The sequence below is a fragment of the Camelus dromedarius genome, chromosome 15 (genome assembly GCF_036321535.1).
Source record: "Camelus dromedarius isolate mCamDro1 chromosome 15, mCamDro1.pat, whole genome shotgun sequence".
In the NCBI taxonomy this organism is placed as follows: domain Eukaryota; kingdom Metazoa; phylum Chordata; class Mammalia; order Artiodactyla; family Camelidae; genus Camelus; species Camelus dromedarius.
The window spans coordinates 12,845,105-12,872,718 of NC_087450.1; the positions used below are offsets into that span (position 1 = coordinate 12,845,105).

Consider the following 27,614-nt stretch of genomic DNA (forward strand, 5'->3'; position numbering starts at 1 on the left):
GTACAGTGTAGTGATTCACTGACACATATTCTTTTGCATATTCTTTTTCATGATAGGTTATTTATTACAAGCTGCTGAATACAGTTCCCTTTGTTATACACAGTAGGAGCTTGTTATTTATCTATTCTGTACATAGTAGTTTGCAAATACATTTTTTATTCTATCACAAACCTGAGGTCCTGAGTGGGCAGTGAGCCACCTCAGTCCTTCCTTTAACCTGCAAACGTCTGCTCCACCAACCCAGCCCCTTCCCTTGTCTGACCTCCTGTTAATTGATAGGGTCTGAGGCTAGGATTAAGTTAGCCATAGTCACAAGGATGTTTTTTTTCCCTGCAAAGCTGAGAAGGAACCCCTGACCCCCTCCTAGGTGACTGGGGCAAAGGTGTCTGTGACTTTGGGGTAGAGGCTTGTGTTTGGGGCTGCAGTGGAGTGTGGAGTGGGGGGAGGATGGGCCTGAGGGGAGGGCAAGGGAGGAGGGAGAGGATGGGGGGGAGGTGGCGCCTGGCGCCTGGGAGTCCTGAGGGGAAGGGCCCAGATGAGATGCTTCTGCAGAGTCAGCAGGGGAGGGAGGCAGAGCTTCGCGGGTGGTTAGGACTGACCCAGACGTATATAAGTGTGAGTATCTCTGCGGTTTTACTTCCCACCACCGCCGGCCCACAGCACGGCCCTCAGGAGCCCGCAACGGGGAGCAGCCCCTGGAGGAGGGAGGAGGCAGAGATGAGTGGTGACAAGGTCCGCTTCTGCACAGACAGCCAGAGTGTCTCCCTCTGCTCCCAAGGTGAGAAAATGTCCTGCCCCAGCCCTCGGCCAGCCTTCTCAGCCCCTGCCTGGCAGGCCCTGGCTGTCTCAGCTTCCAGGGTGAACAGGTCTGGAGAAGGAGGGTCGGGGGATGGCAGAGAGCCCCCAGCCCACACCCCATCTCCACGTGAAATCTCCTCAGACCCTTTCCCATGAAGATGGCAACCTGGCAGAGGAAAGAGTGGACTTTGAATTCAGGGGGACCTGGTTTTGAACCCCGTCTCCGCACACTAGGCTGGTCCCGCGAGGCCTCAGGGGTTCGACCTTCAAGTGGATTTCCCTGTGCTGTCAGCCCCCCGACTCCCAGGCACAGCCCTTCTTAGGACACCCACAGGGGGGCTTTCTGACCCAGCCGAAGGAGGCTCCAGGGCTGATCCATGGCAGCTTGTTGGGGCAGTGGCAGCCCCCAAGGGCCACGAGGCTTGCTCTGGTCAGGATTCACAGAGCAAGGCGAGCCCTGGGACTCCGTGGTCAAGGCTCCTGCTGTGTCTCTCCCTCCTTCCTTTCTGCTTTCATTCAGATGACCCCTTTGTTGACCCCTCCTCTGTGCCAGGCTCTGTGCCCTGCGCACGTCCTGCAGGTTCGGGGCTGTGGGCTTCTCTTAGCCTCTGAACTGCTACCACGCCCCCTACGAGCCCTGGGGAATGTTTCCAAGCACTCAGGCATGGTGACTGTCCTCAGCCCCTCGGACAGGCCGAGACACTGAGCCCGTCCAGCCCGCACAGCGCACTCTCCTTCAGAATCCTGCTTCCCCCCGGCAGGGCTGGACTCCGCGGCAGTGACTCCTGCAGCCTCCAAGATGCCCCGGCGTTTGTGGGCCACCCTGGCCTTTGTGGCTGTGACCCTTGTCTCCTCTCTTGTGGCTCTCTTTGTTGTGGGTAAGCTCCCAGGTGACCTGAACCCCACCGACTCTCTCCTTCCGGCATAAAGGCCCCAAAGAGCTGCAGATGCACCCCCTCTGCTCCCAGAAGGGCAGCCCCCCTCCAGTCCCAGGCCCAAACCAGAGCTCTCCTGGCACCCGACCGAGGCCGCTGTCCAACCTCCCCGGAGATGAGGCCTGTGAGGGGAACTTGGTGGGGGGTTGGTTGGTACCGTCTCCCCTCCTTCTGGAACCCTGACTGGGGGTGGGGCAGACTGTTCCCCCAGGATCAGTGCTGAGGGGCTGTGTTGACCCAGGAATGGGGTGTCTCAGTTCTACAGAACCCAAGACCTGAACTGGAGGCCTCCTTCCAAAAGTTTCAAGCCAGGGTTCCTGGAGGCAGCAGTTCTGGGCAGTTTCCCGGGGAGCTGGACCGTGAGTAGCCACAGTGGAGGGGGTGGGAGCCGGGGCCTGTGGGTGCCCAGAACCCAGAACACGCTTCCCCCGATACCCTGAGGCCCCTGAATGGGTTCCATCTCCTCCAAGAAAGGCATTACCTTTTTTTTTTTTTTTTTTTTAAGAAAACAGCTTTCTTGAGATATAATAGATACATAATAAAGTGTGCAATCTTGTAAGTTTTGACACATGTATAAACCCATGAAACATCATCGCAGTCAAGACAATGAAAATATTCAACCTCCTCCCCCAAAGTTTACTTTTGCCCTTGGCTATCCTTCCTCTCTGCTCCGCCCTCGTTCCCAGGCAGTTGCCACTCATCTCCTCGCTGTAATACAGATTGCTTGGCTTTTTTAGAGTTTTCTATAAAAGGATCTTTAGTATGTATTCTTTTTTTGACTTTCATCAGTCATGTGATTTGCACATTTTTTCTCCAAGTCTGTGGCTTGCCTGTCTCTTCTCTTAACAAGATTTACACTTCGATAAAGTCTAATTTATCCATTTTTAGTTCTTATATGAATTGTCCTTTTGGTCTTGTATCTAAGAAATCTTTACTTATCTCAAGGTCGCAAAGACATTCTCCCATGTTTCTTTCTGGAAATTTTTATAGTTTTCGGTTTTACATTTAGGTCTATGATTGACTTTGAGTTAATTCTTGTATAATGGTGCAAGGTGTAGATTGAAGTTCATTTCTTCTTTTTTGCATGTGGACATACAATTGTTCCAGCGCCATTTGTTGAAAAAGTTATCCTTTCTCCATGAATTGCCTTTGTATCTTTGTTGAAAATCAATTGTCCATACACGTGTGGATTCTCTCTTCTGTTCCATTGAGCTAAGGCATTTCTGGTCTTACCTCAGCATAATGGCTGAAGTTTCACACGCCTACTAGGTAGAGCTTTAGAAATAGGGCAGGAATCTTCTGGAAAGGATGCTTGTCTACTTGAGTCCTTCTCCCTATTCCTGAAAGGAGACTGGCATCAAAAGCCTCCCACCATGAGCGTCTGAGTTGAGGTTCTAGCTCACGAGATTCACAAAGGATGCTAGTGGGACCAAGGGCAGCTGCAGATGGGTTTGGTGGGAAAGACCATGCAGACGAAAGGGGCTACAGAGATTCTCCTTGAATGACCCCAACGACCAGGGCTTTTCACTCAGGTCTCCCATATCCTCAAACGGTTCTGCAGGGACCCGTGCCCTATGTAACATTGTGCGGGGGGGGGGGGGGGGGGCAGCCCTTTAAAGGGCCATTGCGGCTCAGGGTCTGTTATCAGCTGGAGGGCTTCTACCATAGCCCTGTGGTTGAGCAGAGTGCTTCCTCCATGGGCACCTATTTTGTTTAGCTTGTGACTTTTTCCCTCCACGGATTAGTGATCAGAAAATGTCTATGTTTGTGGTCTACATGGTTTTACGAAGAAACAACAGTGAATCAAGAGTCTTCGTGTTTGAACAAATGTAGCATAGGACTAAACATGGGCTCTAATCATATCTGTCTTCTTTGCCATAATGACCTAATGGTGCTAATGGTGACACTGCGGTGGAATTAATTGTCAAGAACTCTAAATGATACAATCGGTTACTTTCAAGTTCAATTATAACAGCCAAATCATCCAGTGGGCAAGTATTTCAGTCCTTCTGCTCCTGAGTTCATGTGGGATAGCTAAGTAGGTCTTCATTTCGTTTTGGGGTTCACATTCTCAGGTGGCCCATCCCCAGGGTCTGGGTGGCTACGGGGAGCAGCAGGCTACTCGAGGAAAACTCAGGGTCATGCCGTAGACACTTCCCTTGGAAGCTGTCAGCACGTTCTGGCTGGCCTCTATCGTGAATGCCCCGCTGTGTAATGGGCATCTCTGGCTGCCTTCTCCATTTCCTCTCTTCAGATCCCTACCACCTTGACAGGGTAGCAGAATTGCAAGAGGCTGTCCAGATGTGCAGAGGACATGTGGAGAATTCCAGCGCCTGGAGCTTGGAGATCCAGATGTTGATGTGCAGAGTGGACAATGTCAGTTCTCAGATCCAGAGCCTCGGGGGCCGCCTAGACAATGCCAGTGCTGACATCCAGATGGTCAAAGGCCGCCTCAAGGATGCCCACACCTGGAGTTTCCAGACCCAGATGTTAAGGAGTTCCTTGGAGGGGACCAGTTCTGAGATCCAGAAGCTAAAGGGAGACCTGGAAGAGGCAGAGGCTGTAAATTCTCAGACCCAGAGTTTCTTAAAAAGCAGTTTAGGAAACACTAGCATGGAGCTCCGTCTGTTAAGCAGAGGCTTAGATGATGTCGACACGGAGATCCAGGTGTTGAAGGCCGGGTTGGAAACAGCAAATGCTCAAATCCTGTTGGCAAACAGTAACTTACAGAATGCTAGTGCCCAAATCCATGTTTTGAGAGGCCATCTGGACGGCATTGATGATTTAAGGGCCCAGCAGCAGGATTTTAGACGTGGTTTGGAAGGAGCCACTAGTGAGATGCAGAGACTAAAGGAAAGTCTGCAAAACACAAACACTGTAAACTCCCAGACCCAGACCTTTATAAAAGGCAGTTTAGACAACACCAGTGCTGAGATCCAGGCACTAAGAAGTCATTTGGAAAGGGCTGGCGATGAGCTTCACTTGTTAAGAAGAGATTTGGAAACAGCCACTGCCCAGACCCAAAGAGCAAACGGTCGCCTGGAACAAACAGATGCTCAGGTGCAGGTTTTACAAACCCGGCTGGAAAATGCCACTGCCTTAAAGCCTAATATTCAGGTATTAAATGGTCAGCTAAGGGATGCCAGCCGAGAGATAGAGACCCTAAAACAAGGCATGAGGGATGCTGCAGCCCTGAATTCCAAGACCCAGATGTTAGAGAGCCAGCTGCAGAAGGCCAGTGCTGAGATACAGAAGTTAAAAGGGGATTTAAAGAACACCAAGACACTGACTACGAAAATCCAGGAGATGCAGAGTAGCCTGGAGACCCTCCGTGCAGCCTCTGCTTCGCTGGAGCAGCAACAGAGGACCCGAAGTAAGTGGGAGAGAGGAGAGGGCTGGGGAGGGCAGAGGCTCTCCCCAGCCCCCTCCTTTGGCTTTCTTCAGCATGCACTCTGCTGGGAAGGAGTGTGGAAGGGCCAGATCCAACCAAAGGCAGCATAACCGCTGCTCTCAAGTTGCTTATTGTGTGGCCAGAGGGGCCAAACAAAACTTTGGGAAACAAACGATGTCTGGTGGAGATGTATAAGGGGCCTGGATTGTGTTAGGGGGACCAGACAGCCTTCTTTCCAACTCTCTGCTATCCCAAATATGGAGCTTTGTTCAACTTCTCTGAGCATCACTTTTCTCATCTGCAAAGTGGGGACGATAATACTGGCTTCACAGTGAGGATCAAACGAGTTAATGCATATAAAGCATTTAACAAAGTACCCAGCATTCATGCAATCATCTGACAAAAATATTTTGACGTCCTGTTGTGTGTCAGGGGCATAAAGATGAACAAGCTGTGAAACACACAGATGGGTAGGGCAAGCGGCCTTACACGAGAGACATGTGGAGAGATGTAAGAGGCGTTATGTTAGGAGCCGGTCTAAAAACCGCGGGTGGGGAGGAGCCAAAAGAAGAAAAAGAAGAGATCTGGGGGCTAATGTCCTCTGGTGTAGAGAAGGATCTTCTGACGGGGGAGGAAATCTTTTGAGGGAGAAAGGATCAGAAGATTCTTTGATGGGAAGATGACCCTTGAACTGAGTCCTAAAGGACCAAGAGGTGTTTGCCAAGCAGGTAGGATAAGGGAGCAGCAGGTTACAGGCATGGAGATGTGAGCCATGAAGTTCAGGAAACTTCAGGCAGTTCGTCTGACTGGACGGTGGCCAAGAGGGCGGTGGATGAGGTGCAGGCTGAAAGGACAGTGGGAAGGGACCAGAGTGGTGGCTTTCAAACTGTTTTGAGTGTAATCAAAGCATGACATTCATTTTACATTGTGACCCACGTAATTATGTCTGTCTCTCTCACACACACACAAACACGTATCACAAAGCAAAACTTTTACCACATGAATGCACTCTGATATTTTATAATCTATTCTTCAAAAAAAATCCGTCAACACAACTCACTAGTGGGTTGATGATTGCAGGGTGAGACTCTATGGAGAAAGGTAGGTGGATCCAGAGAGACACCAGCTAGATGCGAAGGCCTCTGAGCTTGGGTTTCTTCCTTTAGGAAATGAAGCTTTACCGGAGGGCTTCACGGAGGTTGACTAGATGGGTCTCCCGACTGAGCCAGGGAGTAAAAGAGGAAGAAGAGCAGTGACATTTGGACATGCTGAGTCTGCAGTGCTTTGGGGATAGTCAAGCGGCTGTCATCTGCGGGCTGTCGGGAGCACAGGAGAGAGGCCCTGCTGCAGAGAGGGATGTGGGAGTCCTGGGCATGCTGGCTCTGGTGTGGCAGTGGGAGTGGGGGCGTTTGCCTGAGATAAAATGCTTCGTGAGAAGAAGGCTGGGAGCCGAAATAGGAAGTCAATCTTCAGGTGGCAAGAAGGAAAAGAGGTGTTTTTGGAGGCTGGAGAAGGCAGTCTTAGAATCAGCAGGAGAGCTGGGACATGTGCCGGTGGAGAAGACAAGGAAGGAGGGAATTCCAAGAAGGGAGTGGCTAGTTCTGGCAAATGTCTGAGAGAGGCCAGGTAAAAAACCAATAAGCATCCACTAACTTCGGGCAACTAGTAAGTCACTGGAATAAAGTTTCAGTGGAGAGTTGTATGTGGCCTGGAGGCCAGAACACAGTCAGCGTGGCGTGAATGAGGGATCAGGTGCCCAGGTCATTCAAGGACCTTGGCTGAGAAGAGAGGGACAGAGATGAGGCTGAGGTGATGGGGATGGAAGGGGGGAAGGAGGGATTAAAAACAACCTGTATCATCCACATTTATATCACAAAACTTTCATATTAATTATAGATAGCAAGGCAAATACTGAAAAAGGGAAAGATGAGAAAATGACCACTTGTATTTCCATAAAAAATGTCCATTTTTAAAAATAAGAACCCACTGCTAACATTTTGGTGAACTTCCTCGAGAGGGTTTTTCTGGATTAGCATAGGCTTGATCTGAGGTAAGAAAAAGGAACCAGCAAAGAGGAAGGAGGTTGAAGGAGAGAGAGAGGAGAGGAGGACCGCATTGCTGAGTGATTGGCCTTGAAGGGGTGGGGACAGTACTTGAACTTCTGAGGCTGGGAGGGGAGGAGGTGTGGAAGCAGATGACCACCCAGGTTTGCAGATGCAGCCACTCAGAACTGACGGAACTGATATCCAGTGGTGTCTCTGTAGGTAGAGGAGGAGGAGGTCCCTGGTTAAGGGTGAGAGAGGAAGTAGGGAGCGGGGAGGGAGGGGGTGGTTTGGAGCAGCTGCTAACGAGATGGGGCTGACAGATGAGGGGCTTGGCAGACAGTACCGAGGACCCACTCTGTCAGAAGCCCGGACGTGTTCCCCTCTTAATGCCTCTCCTATGCCCCTCTGCTGTCTAACTCCATCCTGTGTCTTCCCACAGCTTTGCTATAGACTGGTGTTTCTCCACCATGGGGTGCATATTGGACCCACTCATTAAGGTTTTAAAAAATGATGCCTGGAACCCACCCTCAGAACTCTTGACTTTTTTTTAAAGGAGGGTCTGGGATGCAGCCTGGGCATCAGAATTTTTTTAAAAAAGCTCCCTATGTGGTTCTACTGGGCAGTGAGGGCTGAGAACCATTAGTTTTAACTTTTTCTTAGAGGGCCAAGCAGTAGATATTTTGGACTTTTGGCTGCACGGTCTCTGTTGCAACATCTCTGCTGTTGGAGTGATAAAGCAGCCAAAGACAATGTGTAAATTAAAAGGCGTTGCTGTGTTCCAGTAAAACTTTATTTATAGGAAGAAGCTGCTGGCAGGCTGTAGTTTGCCAAGCCTCGGTTTAGACCACTGGTTCTCAGACTTTGGAGTGCATCAGAATCACTTGGGGAGTTTGTTAAAACACAGATTGTCAAAAAAACAATTTTGGATTCAGCTGGTCTGGGGTGAGTCTGAGAATCTGCTTTTCAACCAAGTTCCCAGGTGCTGCTGATGCTGCCAGTCCGGGATGACACTTTGAAAACCCCTGGTTTACACAGTCACCACCCATTATTCAGACACTTGCAGTCGTATTGCACCTTGTGTCTCTGGCCTGATTAAGACTGCCTTCTCCCTGTTCAGCCTCCACGCTGTCGCTAGGTTGACATTTTTACAGTGCAAGTCTGAGCGTATCACCATCCTTCTTAAAACCCTTCATGGCTTTCCATTGCTCACAGAACAAACAAACAAACAAACCCAAACTCCTATACACAGGATGCACGATTTAGTGCTGGTGAACCCATCCACGTTCATCTCCCAACCCTTGTGCACTGACCATACCAAGCATTTGAACAGATCAGGCTGTGCCACACTCTTTATGCTTTGCGACAACTCTTTCCTCTGCCCGGAATGTTCTCCTTGGCGCTGCCCACCTGGCAAACTCTTCCTCAGTCTTTCAAGACTCAGCTCAAGTGACCTCTCACGGAGAGTGTCCTTCTTGAGTCCCACTTCCAGCCCAGGCAGGACAGACCACACCCTCTTTCGTGCCTCTATTCTAACATACAATGGTTTTCACTCAATGCATCCGCGACACCTTTTTTTTTTTTCTTTTAACATCTGTTTTGTTTGCTAGACAGTAAGTTTCTTGAGGGCGTGAATCATGTCTTATTGATCTTTGTATAACAGTCCCTGATTCGTAGATGGTAAGGAATGTGGAACAGAAGAAATGAGTGAATAAGTGAGTCTGTCTTGGCACCACTTCAAACAGCTGTGTTACAGATGACGATGGTTAAGAGCAGAGGTGTCACAGCAGGGAGGGCTGAAACAGCTGGGAGAATCAGGGCTGGTGCTCATGGGGTGAGCTGTTAGGGTCTGAAGCTGTGAGGTCAGGCAGACCAGGGAGTGACAAAGGTCCCAGATGGGGTCCTGGGTGTGGGCAGCTGACGGGGATGGAGACCAGGTCAAGGAAAGGAGTGATGCTACAGGATGGCTGTGAAATCCCCCAGGGAAAGGGCAGGAATAGGGTGTAGAGGACTGTCAGGTGATGGTAGTGAGTCGGGAAAGAGGGTGGTATAGCCAGGAAGCAGGAGTCTCGAAAGAGTGATGCTGGGAGGCAGGGCTGTCTGAATGTCCCCAGGGTGATGGAGCCAGACATCCCGAGCTGATGTCTTCTGGTGTATTGGGTAGTTGCTGGGCGAGTGGCCTCCCAGACCTTGTCCCTGTGGCACTGGGCATCGAGCATCGCATGGGCTTGTGACCCTCAGTCCCTGGAGAGATGGGGAGCCGCAACCAGCTCCTGGTTCTCTCTCCTCCCCAACCTTTGCTCCAGATCAACTTCTCCAGCTGATCCTGCAAGGCTGGAAGTCCTACAATGGGAACTTGTATTACTTTTCTCTTGCCGAGAAGTCTTGGCACGATGCCGAGCAGTCCTGTGTGTCCCAGGGAGCCCACCTGGCCTCGGTGACCTCCGAGGAGGAGCAGGTCAGAGCCGTGGGCTTGGGGTGGTGTGGGATCGGGGACTTTGGGGCTTTGGGCTTTCCCCTCCCAGAGCAGCCGTGGCAGAGACCCGTGTGTCACCTCCGTCAGTCGGGGCGCAAATGTGTATTGAGTTCTTATAAGCATCTTGTCTGGAGGTACAAGCACTGCCTGCAAACCCCAATGTCCTCAGTGAACGAGGGAGACACTAGAGGAGTCAGCAGTGCGGAAGCACAGGGAGGTGGCACCACGTGATGTCCCTTAACGCGCTGGATGCCTGCTTCCCTCCCCACCCCCTCATTTTCCTCTCAGTCTCCCTCTCTAGTGGTCAGTCTTGATTTTAATGTCAGTCCATCTAATGGGTGTGGAAGGCCCATGAGCAGAAGACTCAGGCTTCCCGGGAAGGCCAGACACACATAAGAGTTTGAGGACCACCAAAGGCAGCATAGCTCCGCAGTGGCCCACAGGTTAAAGGCTCTTACCAGAATTTACTAGGGTTATTGACAAGGGACCCCTATAGTTTTCGTCAAATTCATTTTACAGACTTGCCCGTCTCTTGTGGTTCTCCTGAGACTGTTCTCGTATGTCTGTCAAAGGATATGCTATTTTATAAAACATACCTTCTTAAAAAAATCATGGTCAGGTCTGTCTTAATCCCAATAAAGCCACACTCCTCATCAAGTCAACACAGGAGAAGCTGGGCTTTGCCTGAGGGGACCTGGCTACTGCCCTAGATCTGGAAAACAGTGGAATGCATAGGGAGGGGCCCAGCTCCTGCGGAAGAGTGGGCTTCATGCCCCCCACCCCCCAGGCCTAGGGAGGGAGAGACTTTCACACGAAGTCACTGCCTTTTTCTCTGCAGGCATTTCTGATGCAGTTCACAAGTACCGCTTACCACTGGATTGGCCTCACTGACTGGGGCACGGAGGGCCACTGGCGCTGGGCAGATGACACACCATTCAACAGCGCCAGGAGCAGTGCGTGAGTCCAGCCACTCACTGTGTGGTGCCGTCCTGGGCACTGGCTTGGGCAGGCCTGGCTAGAGATGCTTGTGTGTCTCTGTCCTGTGTATCTATCCCTGCCCCGTAAGCGTTAGTGTTCTGTGTGATATATGTGTATGATGTGTGTATGTGTATGTGTGTATGGGATGTGTTTATATGTGATTGTGTATGGTGTGTGTAATGTGTGTATGATGTGTGTGGTGGGTTTGTGTGTATACATGTGATTGTGTGATGTGCGTGTGGTGTGTGTGTGTATTGGGTGTGTGTATATATGTGTGGTGTGTGTGGTGTGTGTATACCGGGTATGTGTATATATGACTGTGTGGTGTGTGTAATGTGTGTGTATGGTGTGTGTATACTGGGTGTGTGTATAGTTGATTGTGTGATGTGCGTGTGGTGTGTGTATAGATGACTGTGTGGTGTGTGTGTGGTGTGTGTGTATTAGGTGTGTGTATATATGATTGTGTGATGTGCATGTGGTGTGTGTATGCTGGGTGTGTGTGTAGATGACTGTGTGGTGTGTGTGGTGTGTGTATGGTGTGTGAACACCAGCACAGCTGTGGTCGTTGCCTGGGCCCCTCCACAGGGGCGTCAGAACCGGGCAGGCAGCCTGTCAGCGGGTCTTGCTGGGTTTTTTTGTTTGTTTGTTTGTTTTTGGTTTTCACCTATCCTGGTCCTAAAGAGCCTCGCCCCCATTGGAAGCTATCTAAATGTGACTTTGGGGGTGGGGACTTGGAGCTTTAGATAACCTTCCTGTTCCTCCATTCTCAGTAACTAAGAACGACCTTAGCAGCGCCACCTGCCCGGGCACCTCTGGCCCCATCCTGGGGCTACCAGGGGATTAGGGACCTGTGTCACGTCAGCTCCTTATGCCACAGCAGGAGGAGGGGACACTTCACCTGGCAGAATAAAGCCCTCTTGTCTTCAGGTTTTGGGACCAGAATCAGCCGGACAACTGGCGACACAGGAACGGGCTGACAGAAGACTGTGTCCATGTTCAGAAGAAGTGGAATGACATGTACTGTTCCGCCCTCTACCACTGGGTCTGCAAGAAGCCCATGGCCGGGGTGTAGCCTGAGGGCAGGCCCGAGCTGAGGGGTCACGGCAGCTGCCAGCTCTGGGTCCTTCTCCAGGACACCTTGGGACCCTCTGAACTCAGCTTGATCTCTGGGGCCTTCCATTGGGCTTTTGTTTTTCCTGACCTGTCCTTTTTTTTTTTTTTTAAATCTTTCAAACACATTTACCTCATGCAACCCTGCACAATCAACAAGTCCTCAAGGCCAGAGCCTTGTGCCACTGTATCCCCCTCCGCAACCAGCCTGTCAAGACAGCAGGCCCTCAATAAATACTCGGATGAACAGAAGTTTTAACTTGTCTGTGCGGCAGCCGCCATGCTCGCTTCTTCCTGGATTGCTTCTCCTTCCCTGTGTCCCTTCTTGCTGAAACAAGCCTATCTTTGTTTAAGGGCTTTATAGCTAGGAACTTTCAGTTGGTTCCTTGAAAGACGGTGGAGGTTTAACACAAACTACCTGGACTTGGTAGGGGTACAAATTCCCGGGAAGTCATGGCCACCCCGGTTGTTCTCTGCACTTTCTTCGTTGCAGATGGGGCTGGAGCTGGATTTTTCCAGACCTTTAAACCACTCCAAAAGCTCATTTATCTCCTGTGGCTGGCCACGTCCTGTCCTCAGAATGTTAGCTCTCAGAGCCACATCCTCCACTTTCCTTGTGCACATTCACCCTCCCCGGGACGAGGATTTCTGCCCGATCAACTGAGAATGAGAATTTCTAGGGCAGGTTTTCGCCCCGCCCACCGGAGTCCCATCCTAGGCATGCGCAGGGAACGCTATGCAAATTTCTGGAGCTGCTTCTCTGCATCACTCCCCTTCATATTCTGCCCCCCCAATTATAGAATGCTCAGTCTCCCCAAACTCCCATCTCTCTCTCCTCAGTTTAGTGGGCCTGCCATGCTCCCTGGGGACACCCTCCCCCCTGCACAGTGGTCTGGGAAGATCCTCCAGGAACAAACCCAGGAAGGTGGTTGGGTCAACCAGTCAGACCCCAGTTGTTGTCCAATGTCTGAAACAATTGTTTCATATATTTTGTCTAGTGTTCTGCTTGCTTATAGAAAAAGGGCTGGTCCGGTTTCTCATCATGACCAGAATTGCTTGTTTAGGTCTTCTGCCCATTTTTAGATTTTTTAAAAATTATTAAGTTGTATGAACTGTTTATATATTCTGGAAATTAAGGCCTTGTCAGTCTAATCTTTTGCAAATATTTTTTCTGTGGGTTCTGTAGGTTGTCTTTTTGTTTTGCTTATGATTTCCTTTGCTGTGCAGAAGCTTATAAGTTTAATTAGGTCCCATTTGTTTATTTTTGCTTTTATTTCTATTGCTTGGGTAGACTGCCCTAGGAGAACATTGCTGAGATTTATGTTGGATAATGTTTTGCCCATGTTTTCTTCTAAGAGGTTTATAGTATCTTGTCTTATGTTTAAGTCTTTAAGCCATTTTGAGTTTATTTTTGTGTATGGTGTGAGGGAGTGTTCTAGCTTCACTGATTTACATGCAGCTGTTTCCCCAACACCATTTGCTGAAGAGACTGGCTTTACTCCATTGTATGTTCTTGCCTCCTTTGTCAAAGATTAATTGACCAAAAGTCTGTGAGTTTATTTCTGGGCTCTATTTTCTCTAAACGTCCTGTGGAGGATGTATTGAAAGCTGCAATTTCCCCAAGAATGAGAAAGGCAGGGGAATTAAGTTCTCTGCAGACTGACTGGAGCCATCTGGGGAGCTAGAGTGAAATCTGCTGTTATCCTGAAGTCAGCTTGTTCCACTGATCCATACGTCTGTTTTTGTACCAATACCATGCTGTTTTAATTATTGTAGCTTCTAATAGCTTTTGTTTGTTTGTTTATTTCTAATAGCCTTTGACTCAGGTATTTCAGTATTACTTTGTTTAATGTCTAAAGATTCATAACCATGAAATCTACTAGAAGAATTTTACTTTTTTTTTTTTTAATGGAGATTCTGGGAGATTAAACCCAGGACCTTGTGCATGCTAAGCATGTGCTCTACCACTGAGCTCTACCTCCCTCTAAATTTTACTTTTTATCAATATTCATTCAATCAGGGAGTATTTATTGTGCTTCCGCTATGCACCAAGCACTCTTTGAGGGTTTGGGGATTCAGCAGTGAACCAAATAATGAAAAAACCCAGCCCTCATGAAGCCGGCATTCTAGTAGGGAGGAGAGCTGGTTAGGACATCCGGCCCCTTCTCATAATAGCCACAGGCAGGAGTCTTGTGATGCTTGCAAGCTGGGGCTGGGGCCTTCTGGAGTAGCAAGCAGCTGCTCACCATTGATCCAGCCAGCTGTGCTCTGTGGTCTGCAGCTAACGAATCAGGAACAGGTAAACGTGAAGGACTCTCTCCTGCTCACACTCCAGGGTCACGTGCTTGGGCTGGCCATGTCTCTCCTGTGGAGGATGTTCTGAAAGCTGCAATTTCCCCAAGAATGAGAAAGGCAGGGGAATTAAGTTTTCTGCAGACTGAGCAGAGCCATCAGGGGAGGCACAGTGAAATCTGCAGTTGTCCTGAAGCAGTCGGCTTGTCACCCTGAGGTGCTGGCTTCCACTGTGGGAACCCTGGGCAGCTGCCACTCTCAGTGACCACAGATGGCACTGGTGGCAATAGCAGTCTGTGGCAGATGATCGCCACCACACGGGGTATGCTGCTGCCCGCTGGTGCCCACAGCCTTTCCTCCCAGAGCCATCTTTCCAGTCTTTCTGGGTATAAGGACCCCACCTGACAGAGGCTGAGGTCTACACCTTGGGATCTGGGGGCGAGCCTGACTCTGGCACAGGGAGAAGACAGCATGCACTTTCTGGTTGTCATGAACTAACCTCCCAGGCCTGGTTTTCTAGGGGAAGGGAACAATTTCTCAGTCAGGAGAGAGAGCATGTTTTGGAGAAAGACGTCACAGCATTTTGAGGATGATGGAGGTCACTAGTTTAGAAGGAAAGGTACCCCTACTTATCATAGTTGACAATTCTGAGTGTCCTCTGCCAACTGATATCCCAGCCCATGCTCCGGAATTCTTACAGCACTCGCTCCCATATACCCAGATTTGGGGCTGGGCCTTGGCCCAGTCCCCCACGCATTCCTACACCATGCCCACCGGACAGAGCCTCTCCCTTTGCATTGCTCTCACTTATAAGGGCCTATTATAAGTGGCTGCACCTCTGTCTGCTACCAGCAATTCCTGGGGCTCAAAGCCAAACAACCCCAGAGACCCCCACCACCAATGAAAGCTCCAGGCTCCCAGGGAGAGTCACAGGAGAGTGAGGAGGCCTGGGTTGCATTTCGGAGGGGCAGTTTAGGGTAGAACAAGGGGCTGCCAGCTGGGCCTCAAAAAGGGCCCACATAGCACAGTGTCCACAGCACACTTGTGCCTCTCAGTTCCCCCCTAAAGCAGCCTGCACCCCGCTTCATCTAGAACTTCCCAGAGCCCTGCTTTTCTTGCATCTTACCCTCCTGGGATCTGACGAGCACTTCCCACTCCCAGCTGTACAGGTCCCAGGACTAGGATTCTGGGCCCCCTTCAAGGTGGCCCCAATGAACCTCTCATGACATCTCTGCTGTGGGGTCACTGGAACCGAGCCCCGTACACACCTCAGTGTCCCTCAACCAGCTTCTGCACTGTTGCTCAGAACATCCCTCTGCCTGGGTCACCTAGGATTTGTCTGTACGATAGCTGAGTTTCTGGATGTTCTATCTGGTTCATAAACTGTGATTGCTCTTCTAGCCATCACATCCCACATCCAATGTGGCGGGAGTTACATGAGGCAGGAGAGGCTTGTGGTTATAGACCCAGGGTGTGTAGCCAGACTGTCTGGGTTCAGTTCCAGCTTTGCCCCTTTCTAGCTGGGAAAGCCCATTACCTGACTTTTGTGTCTCAACCTCCTCTCCTGGGAATAAATTAGAATCCCTCTCTTGAGGCTGTCGGGTGGGCTGAGAAAATGAATGCACCACGGGCTTGGAATATGCATGGCACCGGGTCCCATTGTACAAGCCTTAGCTGTTACTGTTACGTCAGTGGCCTGGTGGATTTCTCACTGCATCACAGAGCAAGGTTCTTTTCTAATCCCTCCTTTACAGAAGGCAAGACGAGGCTTAGAATCTGAATGAATTACTCAAAGGCCCTAGGAACCCCAGTGTCTCAGAAGCTCTTCCCCTCTGACCCACGATGAACCCTCGGGCCCTTTTAAGTCTCAGCTCCTGTGTGAGGCTCCATAGCCCACAGGCCATAAGCATCCATCTACCCCTTTGCGAGGTGGCCCGGCATCTCCCTGCATCTTATCAGAGCTCCAGGCTCCTGGCTGCAGCCGAAACACAGCAGCACAAATGAGAAGGGCTTCAGCTGAGGGTCCCTGTGAGGAAACGACCTTTCAGCAGCTTCCTGGGGACAGAGCCTGTGGGTCTGTTCCTCTTTTCTGCTCTTGGTGGAGAAACACTTCTGACCCGCTGTTACCCCTGCTGGGGATGCGGCCAGGATGCTGACCCCAGCTTATGCCCAGGGGGTGAAGGAGGAGCACGAGGGAAGTGAAGTGTGGGCCACAGGGAGCAGGGCCTGCCTGCTGGTGGACCAGGTCAACCAGAAGCACAGGGCTGGGCCCAGAGACCTTGGGTTGGAGGCCGCTCAGACCTCGAGGAGACAGGACTGCCATGGAGACGGCAGACTCGAGTTCCAGCCTCAGCCCTGCCACTGAGCAGCAGTGGGACCTTGGCTAGTTACTCACTTGTCCGGCATCAATTTTCCCATTTGTCCAAGGGAAGTAAAGCCTAATTCCCAGGAATGTGGTGACATAAGATAGTACATGCTATGTAATAAATAATATGTAATAATAAATACACTTATGTGACTACGAATAATAATATGCAACTTCCAAATCCGTTTCGATGGGAATTCTGGGCAAGGTGAGCATGTCTTTATACTTTTTGATTCCTTTTAAAATGTCATTCTGGGCCTTCCTTTACTAAAGCTGTTATTCACCACTCTCTCACATCTTGGCTGAGCGAAGGAGATGAAGGGAACTGTGTCTGAGCAAGGGTTTAGTTGGGGTGGAGGTCTTCCAAGCACCCAGGATGGGTGTTCCCATCAGGAGGTGGGTGTTCTGCTCAGCTGGGTGCCAGGGTAGCGAACAGGCAAAGACTGATGAGCTGAATCTGCTGGGGCTCTTACTCTGTGTCTGGGGGTGGAAGATGATGTGGCTTGGCCCCCTCGCCCATTTACCCCACCCCCCTCCATTTCTCAGAACCCCCTGGACCCAGGGTTCCGGATGACAAGTCAGAAGATGTAATTAGAAACAAGTGTGTGATACTGTGAGCGTGGATGTGAGGCAGAGTGCCCCTCCTTGTCCTTTTGTCTGTTTCCTGCGGACAAGCCAGCGCGTGGGGACTCCAGGTGTCTCCGCCGCAGTGTTCCTGGCCCCGCCCCAAGCTTTGGAAAGCTGCCTGGTGGTGTGTCCTTGAACTCAGAGCTCTTCTTGCTTCTTCAGCCCTCCCAGTGATTGTGTAAGCACTGAAATCGCTGAATTAAACCCCTTGGCATCTGCTGAGAATATCTAGAAGAGTTTCTGACCCTGCTCTGAACCCTGACTGGGGCGAATGGCCTGAGGTCTTTGCTGCTGCGAGGTTGGTCCATGCTGGGCACCAGTGATGGCAGAAGCCTCAAAGGGGACAGCTCCAGTTTTAGAAATGACACCCAGGAGCAATGATGGAGGAGTGATGATTTGGAAGGAATCCAAGGAGGAACAGAGCTGCATCGCTGACCTCCACTTTTCACACTGTTAGAGGCGAGAGAAATAAACAGTTTTGTTCATTGGGCCCTTGCATTATTGGATGATGGTAAGTTATCAGCACCTTAACTCAGACTGGCTTATGTGATTGCTCTCCCTCAGAAAAGATGGCTCAGTTGAGGAATTAAATGCCAAGAGGCCAGAAAATTATAGTTGGAGTTGATGGAGGGCAGCGGGTCTGAGGAATAAAGCCTGGGGTTCTCACGCTGGATTCCTGATACACACCAGCTTGCCCACTCAAGTGTTTGGAAATAAAATAGAATAATGTCGATAATCTCCTTTTTGATGCTCAAGGAAAGCTAAGTAAATGGGTAAACCATTTCCATTTTAAGCTTCATCCCCACACATTTGGCTCTTCCCTCTGCCTCCCAGCAGACAACACCAAGGGAATTTAGAGCAAACAAAATTATTTTCCTTCTTAAAAATATGTATTGTTATTGGTGTTGGATTGGAGTTAGAGGAATAAGTGTGAACTTACGCTTTTTAAACATACCTATCCATCTGTATACAGAGACAGCTAGATATAGCTGTGTGTGAGTATACGCGCGCGTTGTGTGTGCGAATGTATAGTTTCTGTCTGCAGAAAGAACATAGAAACAATGACATTCCAAAAGGAATGAACAATCAAGCATCCAGTCTTGGTTTCTAAATCCCATCCTCCCCTAAAAGGAGAATTAATTGATTTCACGGATGGGGCTAGGAAAATTCGAGATGAGCCTGGAATGTATTGTGTCTCTTTGGGCACAAGTAAGAAAGTGCTCAAAGAATGATGGGCTCATGTCAAAAGGACAGAGAAGCCAGCTTGAGTGGGATCCCACAGGCCAAATCTGTGACAATTTGAGCATCAAAATAAGGATAGGAATGAATTACATCTTATTGAATAAAAGAGAAACCCATGAGCTCATGGTGACACAACAAAATTAATCAATAACTGGGGAGAAGGGAAACCTCTTCCCCGAAGGAGGATGCCAACTGTTTGGCCATTGTTAGTGTGGTGGTGAATTCAGGCAGGAGTCAGCAAAGGACACTAAGGATGTCTGCTCACAGAATATCAATTAAAAGGGGGAAAATATTTAAAGTGAAGAAACCTGGCAGAAACCACCTTGATGGGGTGATCAAGGTTATCATCACCAGGGGTGGAACAGGTCAACATCACGTGTCTCCTCATGTGACGCACCGAGGAAACCCCAGCATCTCTTCTACGGAGTCTCCGCCAAGAGGGCAGAACCTGGGTCTGGACACAAGGAAACACCGGGTAGACCGAGGTAGAGGGACACCTTACGGAATGAAAGGCTTCCACTCTCTGAAACTGCCAAAGTCGTGAAGACAGGGCAAGACCAAGGAAACGCTTTAGAAAAAGAATAATGAACACAGGAATATTCATAAAAAGAAAGGGAGCAACGAAGCAAGTGTGAAAAAAAGTTAGCAAGTAGAGAACCTAGGTCAGGGGGATACAGGACGTCTTCGTTACTGCTCTTGCAACCCATTTATTTCAGAGTGAATTTTTAAAAAGGTTTTTGTGTATCTATCAGTTTTTCCCCTGATGTGTGTGTATATACACGTGTATACGTATATCCAGAGAAACTCAGGCCCCGGCTTAGATAGGTTAAATCAGAATTTGCGGGACTGGTACCCGGGACGGTGGAGTTTTCAAAAACTCCCCAGGTGACTCCAGTGTGCAGCCCAATTTGCGAGCCCGCGCTGTAATCCAGGGTTCACGGAAATCACCTGTGGAACTTGTAAAACAGAAGGTTTCAGAGAAGCTTCCCGAGAGCGGGCCGGGCGGGTACGCAGGCGCGCAGGGGAAGCCGACAGGTGGTCCGGGCGCCCGCGCCCCCGCCCCCGCCCGCGGGCCCCGCGCTGCCGCAGGTGCTCCCGAGGGCGGGCCCGGCCGCCCGCAGGCCCCCGCGCGCCGCCATGGACGCCGCGCCCGCGCTCCTGGGCGCCCCGCGGGCCGAGGTGCTGGACGACGTGCTGCGGGAGCAGTTCGGGCCGCTGCCCAAGCTGGCTGCCATCTGCCGGCTCAAGCGGCTGCCGTCGGGCGGCTACTCGCCCACTGAGGACCTGCAGTTGGTGCTGGAGCGGCGGCGCGTGGCCAACGCCAAGGAGCGCGAGCGGGTGAGCGCCGGGCCGCCTTCCTCCCGGCTCGCCCTCGGCCCACCGCCCTCTCCAGACACCTCCGGGACCCGGGGTGCCCACTCCCCAGTCGGGGGCCCCAGGGCGACTTCGACCTCCCGAGGGCCGGCTCGTCTTCCCCTCAACCCGCTTGGGGATGGCGCCTCGCCGGCCACCCACCCGGACGGGTGCGGGAACCGGGCCTGGGGGGGGGGGGCAGAGGTCTGACAACTTCAAACGTCTCCCCTGGACGGGTGCTTTGACCCCTCAGGGCGCGGCAGTGCGCCTACATCTCACTACCTCCTGCTTCGGGTGGATGCTTGGGGTCCCCTTTCCTCTGTGTTCGGCCTCGAAGCACAAATGACGTGAGGGACAGGGGGCCTAATGCCAGATACTCATTTCCTTACTTTAAACAAAGAATGACAGCGCCTCGGTGTGCACCCAGACGCCCATTCAGCCCCGGCAGGAGACAGACAGTGGCTATTTCCCAGTCTGGAGGGACGCGGTGAATCCCCAAGCGGGATGGGCCCGCGGGCGGAGTCGGAGCGCCATCTACTGGTAGCTTTCAGTATTTCCAACTAAACTCTGGCCCTAAACTTGTCAGATCCTGTCTCCTTTCTGCCCTTTGCAGTTTAGGGGTTCGGGCTGCAGCAGAGGTGAGCCCAGAGAGGGAAGGGCGAGCGGTGGAAGAGGGAGGGCGCACATTTCGGCCTGGGGCTTGAGGAGAAAGTTCAAGTGGGGGCTGTTCCTGCACACTCCTGGGCCCTTTAGACATGTAGCCCCAATCAATTCGGAGCTTTGTTTGGGAAAAGGTGTGAGGAGAAAGGACCAACTAAGAGAAGACTTAAGGGAAAGGTGGGAACCCTTTATGATAACCCGGTGATCTGATGTGATGACGTGACCCTGAAACAAATACAGTATTTTGCATTTTACGTTGGGCTCTCCCAGCAGGAATTACTTTCTGCAGAGAACTTGTCCTGGTGTTATCCACTATTTCAAAACGAATGACCTTATTCTTCTTCATAATAATGAAATGACTACACCTGGAAAACAGAGAAACTATTAACAGGGACTAAATAGGGAAAAGAAACACCCATAATTCAAATATAACTACCATGAACTATCTTGTATAATTCCTCCTAGTCTTTTTTCTAGTTATGCTTGGGCTTGTATATAATCTTGTGATCTCATCTAGTGCACATCTTTGTATTTTTTTTCACTTAGCAGTATCAAAAGCATTTCTTCATATTCCTAAGTGTTTTTTTTCAAAGAACAGCTTTCCACTTCATAGTCCAACATATAAACGGACCATATCTTATCCAGTCTCCAAGTGTTGGGCATGTGTTCTTTTTTGCAGCTTTTTACTGGTACCTAGATCTACAGGCATGTTTGATGATTGCTTTAGAACCAAATGGCAGAAGTGGAATTACTGGGTATAAACGATGTCATGACTTTTGATACAAGTTGCCCAATTGCTTTCTAGAAAAGTTTATTAATTTTTATTCCCTTTTACGAGATATAGGACTGTTCCCTTTTTCCATGCCCAATGCTGGGTATGATAAACAAAACAAAAATGTTGCAAGCTTGGTGCATGAAAAATGGTATCTAATTTCTGTTTTAGTTTGTAGTTCTTTGATGATTAAAGTTCAGTATTTTCATAAGTTTATCAGTCATTGTATTCTGTGAACGGGCTGGCTCTATGTCCCTTGGCCACTTTGATGTGGGGTGGGAGGAGCTCTCAACATAAGTGAATATATCAACTTTATGGTGTAGTGGGAGCCAGTTCCTCAAAAGCCAGTGTGCCCCAGGGGGTGATCATCGGAATTCCAGGCCTTTGAAGCTGAAGGATTAGATCCCGGAGATTAAGGGGAAAAAGGTACTTCATTTTACTTTTCAAATCTCACCAACATGCAGACTCTCTGTACTCTAACACTTGACTGTTTATCATAACTAGACAAGCGTTTGTACATTTTATTCATTATTATTAGTACAGCTTATTGAGGACTTTCTATGGGCTTGGTCAGGAAGAAGTGTTTTTTTGTGTAATAATGTCACTTAATCACCGCAGAAAAATGCTCCATCACTGCAAGGTGGGTATTTTCCACTTTGCATCTAAACAAACCAAGTCTTGGCGATATGAAGTATCCTACACATTTTTGTAAAGCTGAACGGTAGAGCTGGGTTCTAAATCCTGATGTGCTGGCTCTGAGCTTTAGCCACTACCTGTACTGCGTCTACACTGCGGTGGGTGTGCTCTCAGAGGAAGGGGAGGAGCTCAGCGTGGGCGTAGACACTCCTCCCAGTGCCGGGTTCACGCCGGCCCCTCCGCTCGCCAGGAACCCGGGGAGCCTCGGCTCTTTACCACCCAGACAGGAGAGCTGTGGAACCCAGCCCTCACAGCCCACTTCTGTGGTTTGGGGAGAGGTCTTACAGATTCGCTTCTTTGTGCATCACTGTGCTTTTCTCCCTTGCAGATAAAAAATCTCAACCGTGGTTTTGCCAAACTGAAGGCCCTGGTGCCGTTTCTTCCCCAAAGCAGGAAGCCTAGCAAAGTTGATATCCTTAAAGGTGCGACTGAATACATCCAAGTTCTCAGTGATGTTTTGGAAGGAGCCAAAGACTCGGAGGTAAAGGTTTAAGAAGTTGGAACAATGATGCCCCCCGTTGATCGAGCCCTTTCTCTGTGCCAGGCATTCTGCACGTATATTGATGTGCGTGTTCTAGTTAGCTTGTAACAGTCCTCTGAGCTATTTATGAGCCCCATTTTACAGAGGAGGAAGCCACAATACAGGTAAAGGCCATGAAGCTAAGGAATGTCAGGACTGGGGTTTGAATCCAGGTCTGTGTGAGCTTTGGAGCCAAGTTCCTGACCAGGTGTATCCTCACCGCCTGTCTCTGTCGAGGCCTCTAGCTCCTGAGTGCTTAGCCTTTAACAGGACTTCAACAGCGGGGGCACGGGAGGAGGCCCCACTCGGTGGTGGGGTCTTCCTTCAGCAGGACGCACATCAGGCAGGACACAGAGAGGAAGAGGCATGTCCCTTGGGAGAGGCCCTCCCTGAGGGACAACCCTGCCCCAGAGCCCAGTGATGGCCTGGTGATGCCAGTTTCCTGGGGTTGTGCCACTGTCCAGTGGGACAACATGAGGGAACCTGCTTCGTAAACTGTGAAGCACCACAGTGTCACCACCATTATCGGGGCACGTAGCTCAGGGATGTCATAGGCAGCGGGAGGTGGAAGCTGGTTTCATGGGCTCACTCCATGGAGAGGTAAAGCTAGGAGGCCTGGAAATGGCATAGTCATCAGAGGAGGTAAGGTATGAAGAGAGGAAAGTCCTTAGAAACGACCTCTAAGTGACACTGCTGAGAGGAGGAGGAGGAGCCATCCAAGAGGGGCAGGTGGAGAAGCAAGATGGGGCCGAACAACCCGGGGAGGGAGGGATTTGGGGAGTCTGAGTGTGGAAGGTGGTGGGAGACGCTGCAGGGGGGCCGGGAAGACGACCAGGCCCAGCACATGAGGTGTGGGATGGGAGCGGGCTGGGGGTCCACTCGCGGTGGGTAGGGGGTGTGTCATTGGTAAACACCTGGAGGCCAGGCCTAGGGAGATGGTGAACTTCAAGTCCATTCAGCCTGGAAGTCTGAGCCTGGAAAGAAGGATCCAAAGGATGGGAAAGGAACAGTTGTCAGATCAGTGAAGGTCTTTCTAAGTAGCAATGTGACCCTGTTTAGGGACAAAAGAGGTCAGATAGTCGAGAGAAGAGAAACACACTCATTCTAGGAGCTTAGGGCAGAAGTAGCAGGTACATAATGGTACCCCCTCCCCTTGCCTGCTAGTCCTCCTTAGGTGACTTCTGGGAGGATACATTCTGGGATGGTGGGAGTGGATCGTCCTATTGGCCAAATTGGATGGCATGTGGACATGTGCCAGTGGCTGCCTCAGTTTTTCCTTGCATGTGAACTGTCTAACAGAAGTGCTCTGATAAAAGACAGAAACTGTTCCAGGCTATCATCTTTTTAATGCAGTTGCCAATCACACAAATTTTAAGGTTATAGAAGCACAAAATACGGTCTATTGGGCAATGATTTTTCTTTCCATAAGAACTTAAGCATGGCCCTCATCCACTTAAGTAAAATTTCATAGGTTAAAACTTTGAAATATATTGATGTAAGACTTCAAAACCTGACTGTCATATTATACTGTTTGACAACTAAATATGGTTTCTAGAGACAAGACCCAGATCATCAGAACTATAGCACCAGAACTTCCGAACCACATATATCCTTGGCCAGAGAGCCATCGAGAAACACCACCCGACATGCTGGCTGTGCTGTGGGCTTGAAGAATGAGGAGGAAGGGTCCTGGGCAGATGGTGGCAGTGGTGAGTCGTCACACCCTTGTTGCCAGAGGGCGGTGTCTGCGACAGCAGTTAGCTGCCCAACCAGGAGTCTGGTAAAGTGTTTCTTCTTAAATAGCCATGTAGCTGTCCAAAAACTCATAACGCATCCCTTGAGACATGTGGCATTTTATATGTTAAAACGTGATTGAAACCAGATCCTTGTGTGAAAGCAACGAGGTGGGGAGGTGCAGTTTGCTGGTTGGAAAGATCTATGATTATATTCAGAAGTTGCTTGGAAAGCAGCTCAAGGGAAAGGCAGCTCCTCCGGAATCACCCAATACAGACCTAAGCTTAATTTTTTATGACCCTAACTAATACATCAGACAGTTTTCTGGATTCTAAGGTCTTCAGAAAAAGAAATAAGTAGCTTGCCCTGCCTGGAGCTGCATGAGGATCCCATACACACACACACTCCCTTGCACGCACGTTTGCTCACACACGCATGTTTGTTTTTGAGTTGCCCTTTTTGGAAGCAGGGTTTGTAAGTAACAACAAAGGAGTTTTTGTAACAGCTGTTACTTTGCCAAACTAATGAGCTGCTGGAAGAAGCAGCTTGCTTCTCCACGTCTAGAGAGTGGACTTTTGGCCCTTGCTGTGTCTCACTGTTGCCCAAACAAGACTCCTTGCTCCCTCCTACAACACGACTGCTTGGAGGAATCTGGAACCAAGTGTGCTATAACAAGCAAGTTGCTGAGTGTGAAATAAGGACTGTGGAGTCACAGATGATGGTTAGTGGTGGGAGGTGGTTTAGAATAGCTGAGTACAGGCTCTGGGAACAGAATGCTGAGGTTCAAACCCTGATTTTGCCACCTGTCAGCTGTATGACCCTGAGACGTAAGAGAGCTACTAAAGTTCTCCAACCCTCAGTCTCCCCATCTGTAGAATGGGACTGACAATTGGACCCACGTAAGATAACTGTGATTTCAGAATAATTGAGAAGACCAAGGTGATCTTACCATCTTAATAAAGCCACAGATGGAAATATACTAATATGCTTGCAAAATTTTTCCTCCCCAACTGAATCAAGAAATTAGGGTGCATAACATTGTGTGTTACTTTTTATTCTATCATTGGCATGTTTAGAGGTTACTATATATTCTTTTTTATTTAGTTTTATAAATTTTTATTTATCTTGGGGGAAGGTAATTAGGTTTCCTTATTTATTTTTTAGAAGAGGTACTGGGGATTGAACCTGGGACCTCATGCCTCCTAGCATGTGCTCTACCATTTGAGCTATAGCTGCCCCCTACTGCATATTCTTTATAACAAGTTTTAAAGGACTATTAAGTGGACAGTTTTCTAATTGTTGGACATTTGTTTTTAGTTTTTCTCATACACATGGTGAACAAACTGTGCTTAGCTCTTTTTTGTATTTTGTTTTTAGGATAGATTTCCAGAAGTAGAACTGAGTCACAGGTAAGTACAATCCATGACTTGATGAATGGTGCCAGTTTATGACCCCACCAGCTATGTAAGAGTGCCGAGTTCATCATATCCTTGCCAACAGGGGCATCTATTAAAGTGGTACTTTTTTTTTTTTTACATATATACATATATTTTCAGATTCTTTTCCATTACAGCTTATTACAAGAAATTGAATATAGTTCCCTGTGCTCTACAGTAGGTCCTTGTTGCTTATTTATTTTATATATAGTAGTGTGTATCTGTTAATCTCAAATTCCTAATTTATCCCTCCCCTTCCCCTTTCCTCTTTGGTAACCATAGTTTGTTTTCTGTGTCCATCAGTCTATTTCTGGCTTGTAAATAAAATCTGTACATATAGCTGATATCATATGATAAAATGATAGAATTTTAGTGGGTAAAAAATGGTATCTTTAAATTTGAACATCTTTAATTACTTTTTTTTTCACTTTTGTTTTGTTTTTGAACTGTTTATTCCTATCGTTTAGTCATTTACAATGAGCTCTTCTCTGTTTCAGGTTCTTTCAAGTATGAAAAGTGGAAAGGCCGGCCCAGGGCTACCTTCTACAAATAAATGCAGTCTTGAAAGCTTGAGTCTCTTTTTAAAAAAAAAAAAAATTGTGATAATTCAAAGTTTAACAGTTACCCTTTAAATGGCCTTGCCTGTCACAAACCTACTTGACTCCCCTTTCTCAGTTTCAGGTACCCAGCTTAGGCCATATGGCACCTCGATGCAGGTTAGACACTCCAGCACCGTGAGCACAGAGGCAGTCTTCTTCTTTGCAACAACTGCTCGCCTGCTCACGAGGACCTAGCACTTAATAAATGTGCCTGTTCTCCATACTTTACATACGCTACCTTGTTCTCCTAACAGTCCTGCAGGATATCCCTGCTTTACAGGTGGAGAGACTGAGGCACAGAGAGCCTGCAGTCCTCTTAGGCTGCCACAGCTTAGACTGCAGACTGGGTGGCTTAACAGAAGTTTATTTCCCACAGTTCCGGAGGTTGGCTAGTCCAAGGTCAAGGCCTGAAGGGCTTAGTTTCTGGGGGACGTTGCTTTTCCAGACAGCTGCCTTCTCTCTGCGTCCACACATGGTGCAGAGAGAAAGAAGGAACTCTGGTCTCTCTTCCTCTTATAAGAACACCAGTCCTACTGGATTAAGGCCTCACCTTTATGACCTCATTTAACGTAATGACTTCCTAAAAGCTCTGTCTCCAAATACAGTCACCTTGAGGGTTAGGGCATCAATGTACAAATTTTGAGGGAACAAGATTTAGTTCATAACATTCCACCCCGAACTCCCCCAAATTCATGTTCTTATCACATGCAAAATACATTCATTCCATTCAAACAATCCCCAAAGTCTTAACTCATTCCAGCGTTAACTCTAAAGTCCAAAGTATCACCTAAGACACATATGGGTGAGACCAGAGGTGTGATTCATCCTGAGGCAAGATTCCTTTCCAGCTGTGAGCCTGTGAAACCAGACAAATTACGTGCTCCCAAAATGCGATGGTGAACAGGCACAGAACAGACATCCCCATCCCAAAAGGGAGAAATTAGAAGAAAGTGCTGGTGGGTCCCCAACAAGCCCCAAGCCTAGCAAGGCAAATTCCATTACAGTTTAAGTTTTTGAATAATCCACTTTGGCTCAGCGTCCCACCTTCCAGGCCCACTGGGGTGGCAGCACCACCCCTCACAGTGGCCTTGCCCTCTGAAACCAGCAGGAAACAGACTTGCCCCCTGGGCCTGTGGTCTGAGTGGCAGCCCAGATGGCCTCCCAAAGGCCTGTGGGTCATTGTTCCCTGTCCTTGAAGAACAGGGCATGTTTGCAACCGAATGCCTCTGTGGTCTCGTTGACAGCCTTCCTTCATTCTGTTCCGCTTTCTCTGTCCCCTTCTGTCCAAACTGGCAGTGTGTTTGTGGTAAAATCCCATCTCTCTTCCTGGCCTCTGCTGAGGTGGTTGATGGAGTCCATGACTTGCGCCCATGATCTCATTATCAAATGGTTGTTCAGCCCCACCCTCAGTGCTCTCTTCAGAGCAAGCACTCTCACTTCTTGCAATATAGATGAGAATTTGCTAAATCTCTAAGTTCCGGTTCCTTTTTGTTTAATAATTCTTTAATTCATCTCTCGCCTCTTGCGTTTCACTATAAGCAGTAAGGCTGACCCAAGCAGCACCTTCAGTAGTTTGCCTAAAAATCTC

General features: G+C 49.2%; 2 protein-coding genes across 3 annotated transcripts; both read left to right on the forward strand.

Moving 5' to 3' along the window:
• Positions 1-660: 660 nt before the first annotated feature.
• Positions 661-11,956, forward strand: CLEC4F (C-type lectin domain family 4 member F). The gene is made up of 7 exons (XM_064494252.1): positions 661-778; positions 1,560-1,676; positions 1,991-2,092; positions 3,931-5,106; positions 9,473-9,624; positions 10,481-10,599; positions 11,548-11,956. The coding sequence occupies exons 1-7, from the start codon at positions 718-720 to the stop codon at positions 11,690-11,692; spliced, it is 1,872 nt and encodes a 623-aa protein (XP_064350322.1). The 5' UTR covers positions 661-717; the 3' UTR covers positions 11,693-11,956.
• Positions 11,957-19,356: 7,400 nt separating this feature from the next.
• FIGLA (folliculogenesis specific bHLH transcription factor) lies at positions 19,357-25,995 on the forward strand. 2 transcript variants are annotated; one of them, XM_064494409.1, is made up of 4 exons: positions 19,357-19,594; positions 22,066-22,218; positions 23,813-23,966; positions 25,925-25,995. In XM_064494409.1, exons 1-4 carry the CDS (start codon positions 19,394-19,396, stop codon positions 25,978-25,980), a joined length of 564 nt encoding a protein of 187 aa, XP_064350479.1. In that variant the 5' UTR covers positions 19,357-19,393; the 3' UTR covers positions 25,981-25,995. The 2 variants fall into 2 exon arrangements, with proteins under 2 accessions (XP_064350479.1, XP_031322330.2); XM_031466470.2 differs by lacking the exon at positions 25,925-25,995 and having other exon boundaries at positions 19,385-19,594; positions 23,813-24,133.
• Positions 25,996-27,614: the final 1,619 nt, after the last annotated feature.

Excerpts from the sequence above, each read along its gene's own strand:
- CLEC4F (XM_064494252.1), top strand. The coding sequence starts at position 718 with ATGAGTGGTGACAAGGTCCGCTTCTGCACAGACAGCCAGAGTGTCTCC. Across the intron at positions 779-1,559 it reads TGTCTCCCTCTGCTCCCAAG|GGCTGGACTCCGCGGCAGTG; the intron begins GTGAGAAAATGT and ends TCCCCCCGGCAG. Across the intron at positions 9,625-10,480 it reads TGACCTCCGAGGAGGAGCAG|GCATTTCTGATGCAGTTCAC; the intron begins GTCAGAGCCGTG and ends TTTTCTCTGCAG.
- FIGLA (XM_031466470.2), top strand. The coding sequence starts at position 19,394 with ATGGACGCCGCGCCCGCGCTCCTGGGCGCCCCGCGGGCCGAGGTGCTG. Across the intron at positions 19,595-22,065 it reads ACGCCAAGGAGCGCGAGCGG|ATAAAAAATCTCAACCGTGG; the intron begins GTGAGCGCCGGG and ends TCTCCCTTGCAG. Across the intron at positions 22,219-23,812 it reads AAGGAGCCAAAGACTCGGAG|AGACAAGACCCAGATCATCA; the intron begins GTAAAGGTTTAA and ends TATGGTTTCTAG.